This window comes from Eschscholzia californica, unplaced genomic scaffold (genome assembly GCF_041429995.1).
Source record: "Eschscholzia californica isolate CP2 unplaced genomic scaffold, dmEscCali1.0.p SCAF_5, whole genome shotgun sequence".
In the NCBI taxonomy this organism is placed as follows: domain Eukaryota; kingdom Viridiplantae; phylum Streptophyta; class Magnoliopsida; order Ranunculales; family Papaveraceae; genus Eschscholzia; species Eschscholzia californica.
The window spans coordinates 2,755,358-2,764,322 of NW_028238472.1; the positions used below are offsets into that span (position 1 = coordinate 2,755,358).

The window sequence follows — 8,965 nt, forward strand, 5'->3', positions numbered from 1 at the left end:
TGGTGGAGGAATGACAATACCCATAATATGATCAAATAAGTCTCGAGACTTTTTTTTGAATAGTTTGAGTCTTGAGACATCATGGTAGGTATGATTTGCTCCTTTCAAGTGAGAAAATTTGTATGATCAAGTTTAACCAAAACAAGAGGAATGCGTTTGATGATAGAGGACAGTGGTAATAATTGGGTTAGGAGAAGACCCCATTAGAAGTTGGTCGACATAATAAGAGGAGGTGGTGATAGGAGTGGTCATTGAAACACCAACAGTGGGAGAGAAAAGATACCTTAGCGCTCGCATACCATGAAAGTCGGTAGAGTCTTTGTACCTTTTAAGGGCAAGTGAGAGTTGTTTATATAGATAATAGAATGAGATTTACTAGGTAATAATATATCTAAACATTAACACGGAAAACGTTACCGAAACTAGAAAATTCTTTCTTATCTATACTATATTTGAACATTACTTTCATCTCTCTCAACAAGCATCACAACTACTATCAACCCTATGACAGGAATCATGAAAAGAGAACCCAAAGGAAACAACTAAACCAATATATAACTTTATAAACATGTTTTTGGTACGAAAAGTAGTACAAAATGCAAGTATGACCGAAGAGATGATACTCAAACCCTCAAAAACAAAGAGACATTTTCGCCATTGTAGAAGAAAAGCCAGAAACCCATTGCGCAAGCTGTTACTTAGACTCTGTTCTTAAAAAGGAACTTGACATTTTCGGGTGAACTAGAACTTCTTCTTGCAGTAACCTGCATGAGTGCACCATCTATGAGCATACGTTGCAAAACCCTAACAATGTTCCTCGTATCATCTATTCCAAGATGATGACTTCCTACTAATGGAATCCCAAGTTCCTTCATCATTGTCATCATTCCTGTCGCCTAGCAGCAACCACAATCAGAAGAACAAAGTAAAGCAAAACAGTATCAAACAATATTATCGACAATTTCTCTTAAGAGGAGTTCTAGAGGCGCTATAGTTTCGCTAAGCCCAACCCCCGTATCAGTAGTTTGCCTATAGAACTTTACTATGTTGTCAAAGGCTAAACCCTTCAACGCGTCCCCTTGATAGAAGACGCCATTTTGTATTTCGTGGCCATTGATTTTGTACCTTCCCTAGGTTAAGAAATTATAATTTCTAAGTTCACTCACCCTTCTCTTGTAAAAATTGAGATATATGTCCTTCAGATTGATCCACTCCACAAAGTAGGGGGGTAACTTCACATTTGAATCACGACATTGCTGAGGAACCTTCGTTTTCAGATCCCAATTGCCACTAATATCAGTAAAGATAGACGTGTTATAAGAAATGAATGGAAAATATGAAAAGCAAATAATGATCATCTGTTACTGCTTCAATAATTATCTATGGTATCGGAAAGGCTTTTATGAGGTTTTCACTTGCTATTCTGATGAATGGACATGAAAAAAGTTCAGTTGAAATTAGTACTAACCAGGTCACAAATGCGGCTCGATGAAGAGCTCCACCACTTTCAAGTTTGCACAAGCCATGATTGGTCATCCAAATCTCAAACTGCTCAATAACTTCTGGAAATGAGATAGCTGTATCATGCCAGACACTGCAAACTTATGTTAGCTAATGACCTCGTTGAAAGAAAGGTGCCTACCTAATAGGCCTGATCATTTCCCCACAAAAATTGTTAATGCAAATACAGCTAAGTAAAAAAAAAAAATTTGAGTATTTGGAAATCAGAAGATTTTTCTTGCAAAGAAAGTAAAAAACTCCAGAGCAGTAACTAAACTATAAACACGAATGGTTAATGGCTTCTTTTACGGTTTATCCTTTTGAGCACTGTGTAAATGACATGACAAAATGCAGATTATTACAAAAAGGAATAGTAAAATAGAGCATACCGATCAACTCCCAGTTTACCATATTTTCCTTCAATGTATTCCTCCACTCTTTTCTCACTCATTTTGGTGGGTCTTACAAACCTGTACATAACAAATACACAAAGAGGGGGACAATATTTACATAACAACGAAATAAAATTATCCTCAATTCAACGAGAAACTGATTTACAAAGTAGCTTCTATGCTTCGACAGAGGTTTCTTCAAACATAATTGCGAGAGTGAAAACAACGTTTTTAGAGAATAACAACTGTTATACTTTTGCAGATACATTTGTTTGGAGATAGATTAAGAAAAGTTCCACTTCCATCCATTGATATCCTTGCAAGAACATGTCTATGATGGTGTTTGTTTGGCCTCTAAATCAGATCTGAAATCTGACTGGAGGTCTGAGTTGAGTACAAATCAGTTTCAGACTATTTACTCGTGAAGTCTGATTCCTCCATATGGTTATTCGGCTTTGATTTTTGGTCTGTTTGATTCTGACGATCCAGAATTGGAATACTCATATTCAGACAATGAGAGAAAAACAAACAAACAAACACCACCTACATGTTTCACAATTTTTGTGCAAGCATATGGCCATCACTAGTCAGGCATAGTTGAGGTAAGCCATAAGCTGAAAGCAAGCTTCATACATATAGAAGCATGTTTAACTTTAACCTATAACAAGCTTAATTGTTGTGGCTTGTACTGAAGATGAAAATGAGAACTGAATAAGGAAAATTGGAGCCTAGCTATGCAGCAATAATATAAGTTTTGCAGCGTGAACTCCATAAGAAGAAAGAAATCATTGAGGTGAAGTGGATTTACAAGGTGAAGTATATTTCCGAAAAAAAAAAACCAAGGTTGGTAACAAAAGCATATCTACAACAGGAAGAATCTATTTTAATATGACTCTTGTGTCGGTTTCAAGACTTGACATCATTGGACCAAATGGCAAAAAAAATTGGTCCTTTATCAACTTGGTACGAAATTTTGCATTTGTGGATGGAGAATTCAAATAAGAAATGTAACTCACCTGTGGAAGAAATCTACATAAGCCATAGTCCTTGTGTCAATCATCACGACAGGAAACTCAAGAATCTCAACTTTGCCTTCCAAGTCGAGCACTAAAAGATAATCTAGATTCTGATCGCGCACGTTTTCTAAATCAGAGACATTTACTTGTAGGCCAGAGGAACAATCATGATTGAACTTCTCAATATGAACAGGATCGTCCATCTACAGGTCAAGGAATTCTGATAAATTTATAACTCGACATACCAAAAAGGGTTAAAATATACCAAAAAGACCGAGTGAGCAACCATCTAAATGATATCCATGTGCTATGTGTGTATAAGAAAAATTCCTCTAACAAGATATGTCATATGTGTACACACGCACACACACACACACACTACAATCTACTAGTGTCTTGACTGGTTTATCTCTCCCCTCCCTATTACTCCAACTTGGGTAACATATCCAGACTTGCTGGAGTGGTAATAAATCGTTTACTTCATTTCGAAGAACACCCCATAAGCAAGAACATCTCCGCTAGAACTCCAAAGGCATGTTCAGTGCACAGGAGAGAAACGTGATAACCAGAAACAACATTCCCGTAATATGATTTCTAGTGATGGCAACATCTTAGTTGGTTTGGTCAGGAATAGGATTTGGTAAATATTGATTTTGTCTGAGTATTATTTGATGGACAATTCAAGGAGATAGGGAATCACAAAACCACCTTCCCCCTAAGACCTAGGTTCAGGATTCCCCCTTTCGCAGGATCGCCATCCTCCTAGGAATGTGATTTCTGGTCCATACCCGTGTACGAAACATCATAATGCATCAAATTTAATCCTAACGCGCCAAACACGGACTGAAAACAATGGAAGTATTAACTGTTACTTGTTCTAAAAGCACCCGTACACCAAAATCTACCTACGTGATTCGCTCGAACTACCATTATATCACTAATAAGAAAATTTCCTACTTAGCCTTTCCTTTTTGGAAAAATGACAGCTACCCAAAACTCGAAAATCCCCATTACTCTTATTATTTGAAAAATGAATCACCTCATAACCTATTCAATAGAAATCCCCTTCCAATTTACAACCAATTCATCAATGCAACTATAATCCACTAGAAAAACATATAAAGAGAAACTAATAATACCTTACTATTTCTTTTTGAGTACTTTAATCAAACATATAGAGTGCAACTCATATATGACAACACAGGAAAAATCAATCCAGTGCTAAAGAAACCCTAATTCAAATTTCATCATATCTATTGGGGGATTTTCAAATTCAATATAAACTAAAATGAATAAATAGATTTCGAACTTGAATTAGAATTTACCATGGTGCATTTCCCTTGGGTGAAATACAAGCACATGGGCTTCCACCGACCCGTCTTCGGTGTTACCAGAGAAGGAATCTGAACAGAAGAATCCTTCTCTGTTTCCTCTTCGGTTTTAGGGTTGACAGAAGCTGATGAACTTATACTGAGAATACTTCTTCTACTTCTTCTTGGGATAGAAGAAGGTGAGAATTGAATTGGGAAAGAAGACATCAAGAACTTGGAAGAGAGAACCCCAAAGCGTGATAGACAAACCCTAGCTATTGTCGCCATTAGGGTTTCTTGTTCTATCAGATTTCTTTTGCTTTCTACAATTTTCCTCTCCTTTTTTTTGGCGGGGAAATTAATCTCAAGTCTCAACTGATAACAAGAGTTCAAAAGTTTCCCGCCTTTCCTATTTATAGTTCAATGTGAGTCAGGTCTAGGGCTGGGAAAACGGTCCGAAAACCCGCGATCCGGCCCGTTCGGCCCGAACCGTGAGAGACCGATGACCGAAGCAGCCCCGAGCCGGGCTAGCCCGGCCCGATATAACGGGCTAATAGGGCCGGGCTCGGACAGGTTCTCAATTCCGAGTCCCGGCCCGTTAAGCCCGTCCGAGTCCCGGCCCGATGCATAGCCCGATTACAAGCCCGACGACAGAGCCCGACAACAGAGCCCGACAACATAGCCCAACAGTTAGCCCGAGAGGGTACCCGTTAGAATCCGCGTGTCATTTTATAATCCAACGGCTGAGATAGGGCGCCCCTTCAAATCACATCTCAGCCGTTGGATTAAAACGACCACCCTATGAAAACCCTCACAGCCGAACCCTAAGTCTTCTCTCCCTCTCTGCCTCTCTCTCCCTCTCCGCCTCTCTCTCCCTCTCCGCCTCTCTCTCTCTCCTACCACCAGTAACCTGTAACCCTAAAACCATAAACGAAAATGGAAGCTCTCTCTCCGCTTCTCTCTCTCTACCAGTAACCCTAATACCTAAACTAAACGAAAACCTAAAGCTTCATCTAAGTAACTCTAAAGCCCTAAACGAAACATTAAAGTTCCCGGTCATCTTACCTTCATCATCCAACAGATAGGATCTACAAAAATGGTTAGTATCTTCTCTCTACTTTTAGTCTTCTACTGTTTCTAATGATGCATGCGATGTGGGTTTCGAGTTTGGACTTTGGAGAAACCGAGAAAGGGATCTACTTCTGAGTTCTGACTTATGATGATGTTCGGTTAATGGTATACGCTGATGATCTTTAAGATCAAATGAAGCGGTTAAGCCTTCGAACTCATCTTAGATAGGTTTTTTATTTTTATTTTCTGTTATGATCTTGTTATTTGTTTTTGATTTGTGAAAAGTTATACTATGTTGTTATTAGATCTTAGATAGTTAGTTCAATCTTAAAATGTTAACAGATCTGTTTGATCAGACAGATCAGAGTTCTAAACCTTTGATCTATCTGATCAAATAGATCGGATTAGGGTATGTTCTTGTTGTAATTTTTTTTTTTTTTTTGTGATTGATGACTTGAAGTCGATGTAAGATGTACCATATAAAGAAAAAAGAAGCGACTACGAGCTGTTGCAACCATGGTTCTAAAGTATGATTTTTTGATCTTCAATTATCTTATTCATAACTTATGTTATTTTGTTACATATTAATCTTCAAATACTCAATTGGAAAGTAGGATTTAGTATTTTGATTTTCTAGGTGCTGATAGATTAGGGGTTTGTTGGTAATGTTACATACATTCTAAAGCTTATCATCTTTGATACTCAAGAGAATTAGTGATTTTAGGGATCTAAGTCTTTGATAATTTTTAGGGTTATTTTGCGAAAGGGTCATACATAAGTACCGGGTTTTGCGAAAGGAGCATGACCTTTTATTTTTTTGCAAAAGGGTCGTGGACTAGTGTTGACCAGTTAAGTTCTAACACCGTTAATCTAATTCCATTACTTAAAAAATATATTGATACATTTAAGAAATTTATGCGATTTTGACACTAAATTCGCAAAGGTGAAAAATAAGACATCCACCTTGAAAAACATTATTTTTCTAGATTTTCTAGCATTACACATTTAAATAATGAATTTCATAATCTAATACATGATGAATAAATGATATAATCAAAATATATTTATGTGAAATATAAAAAAGGAAGCAAAATTTTAACACCAGCATAAACGGAGAGAGAAAAAAAATCTAAAAGCACATGAATATAAATCTAAACTTTATTCTGTCTACTCAATTTAAAGAGTTAGAAAGTAAAAGGAATTTAAGAAGTGTGATGAGGATTCGTTAAAAAAAAAAGAATTAAAAAAAATGGATCAAAAACAGACAAAAAAAACCCTAAGCTCTTCTCTTGTCGGCACAATCTCTTTGTAAAACTCAAGCGACAACACCTCTTTCAATTTCCCATGAGAATCGAAGGTAGAAGAAAGAAAAAAAAAAGATGAATAATGTTAACTATTCATGTAATGTGATGTTAAATTTAACATTTATTTAACGGTCAATGTTAGTCCACGACCCTTTCGCAAAATAACAAATAGTTACGCCCCTTTCGCAAAACCCGGTACTTATCTACGCCCCTTTCGCAAAATAACCCTAATTTTTATAGGTTGATCATTGATCACTATTCAGTGGAACACAACAAAATTTTCTCTCTCCGTTCAAATCCCATAAAAAATACCCATTTGGAACTTTACTAATGCTTCAACAATCCTTGGGTAGGATTTAGATATGGCAAAAATTCTTACCATATAGAATCAAAGTACAAAAATGTGTTTTTAATTTCTTTTTCGAATCATTGTCTTTTTTTTGTATCTTTTGCTATCTAAATCGGATTTTGTTTGTGGCTTTACAGGTTTTGATCAGTTCAACATTATAATGCTTGTGGGCCTACAAAGAGAAATTTTTTTACGAATTTGAGGTGAAATTGTTACCTCCTCTTTAAAGTTGAATGATGTTTTCGAATGTTTGTATATTTATTTTGAAATGAGTTTTAGAATTTGGGGATGTACTTCATCCGTATTCAATTACATTATAATGCTTGTGGACCTACAAAGAAGAATTCTTTTACAAATTAGAGGTGAAATTGTTACCTCCTCTTTAAAGTTGAATGATGTTTTCGATTGTTTGTATATTTATTTTGAAATGAGTTTTAGAATTTGGGGATGTACTTCATCCGTATTCAATTTTTAGCTAATCTAATTATGGGTTTGCATTAACTCGAAATATAGACAACTTTTTTTTTTCAGGACTGCAGGAAGTTGTGAATAAGGATCAAACATCCAGCCTTAGTCCGATCCTTCTGTTTCAGCGACCAATATATGTGAATAGAGAGTTCACTAACAATTTCTTATCCTTATATTGTTACTTGATTCAAGTTAAAAATTAGGGATTTTTCAACCAAAACATTAATTTGATAGTAGATCTTTTAGAGCCTTTTCTTTGTTTTCATTGATTCAACTATATTGCCCTTTCTTGGTTCCACATAAAGCTTTTATGACACACTATACAACTACCTTGAGTTGGACTTCTTTCTACTATTGTTAGCAATTTCATTATGTTTTTAAGCTTTCTCACGTGATTTTGAGCTAGAATCGATGTTACTAATAACTTAGTTTTTCCTTAGATTACAGTGATGCTTTTGTGATGTAAATGATTTCTGTCGTTCACGTAATTGTAGCATGTAAAATAGTGTCGGATGTGACCAACTGTATTTAGTAATATTGTGAGCATTAGTGACTGAACTTTTTTTTTCTCTCTAATGAATGAAATGAACTTTTTTTCACGAAAAGTTTCATTGTCATGCACTAGGTGTTGTTATAGGGGAGGCTATTGTAAGCTCTACTGACTTAACTTTTTTTTTGTTAAAATCAATTCCTTAAAGATTGATCATATATTTTCTAATTTGTATGATCTTGGTGGGTCTCTAAATGGGAAACCGCAATTAGGTAAGGCATCATATATGCAACTGAGGTTTTCCTGGTTGAACATCGGAAAAAGCGTGTCAGTTTGGAATTTCTTATCCCCCTCTCTATCTCCAGGGCTTCAATTTTCTCCTATTTTTTACCTCCTACGATCTCTGATATATTTCATACAACTTTTTATGTGTTTATTTTAAGTTACGCTTAATACTTTGGTCTTGATTCAAATCACACTTGCTGCCAACAACCACGACACTGAAGCATTCCAGCTTAATTTTAGTCATTTGTCGGTAAACTATCTCATTGTATTTATGGAATATTTGTTTTCTGGTTTTCAGAGTTTTCTTAATATTGTAAAATCTCTTACTGTATTATTCTCTATGATGCTCAAATATTCACTTGTAATTGTGGTATTAGATTGTAATTGACTTAAAGTTTTCCGTATTATTGTTGTCTTCTTTACATTTACTCTACACTGGTATCCTATATAATTTGGTTTAAAAAGACTTAGATGCTTCATTTCATCGCATTAATAAAGTTTATAAAAGTTTTCATTACTTAAGGTGTTCCAAATCAATAACATGTTAGGATTATCTTTCAATAACTTCTGTGTATGTAATAGACAAGTTCGTTGTTACTAAGGTTAATTAATTTGGAATGTTGGACATTTTTTTTACCTATTTAATGCATATGGATGCGGTTGATTGGAGCTTACGAAAAAGGTTTATGTGCGAAAACAGGTACCATATACAACATTTTCTCTGCTTCCATCCTGCAAGTGCAATTTTTGTATTTTGCAGGTTCATTAATATTTGCAAGT

The 8,965-nt window shown here is 35.6% G+C and overlaps 1 protein-coding gene across 2 annotated transcripts; it reads right to left on the reverse strand.

Annotated features, from left to right (window-relative positions):
• Positions 1-535: 535 nt before the first annotated feature.
• Positions 536-4,655, reverse strand: LOC147536222 (Polynucleotidyl transferase, ribonuclease H-like superfamily protein). Of its 2 annotated transcripts, none has more exons than XM_086644030.1 (6): positions 4,234-4,655; positions 2,909-3,111; positions 1,890-1,970; positions 1,469-1,594; positions 1,167-1,290; positions 536-896 (listed from the first exon to the last, which is right to left on the reverse strand). In XM_086644030.1, exons 1-6 carry the CDS (start codon positions 4,504-4,506, stop codon positions 699-701), a joined length of 1,005 nt encoding a protein of 334 aa, XP_086500156.1. In that variant the 5' UTR covers positions 4,507-4,655; the 3' UTR covers positions 536-698. The 2 variants fall into 2 exon arrangements, with proteins under 2 accessions (XP_086500156.1, XP_086500158.1); XM_086644032.1 differs by having other exon boundaries at positions 536-889; positions 4,234-4,598.
• Positions 4,656-8,965: the final 4,310 nt, after the last annotated feature.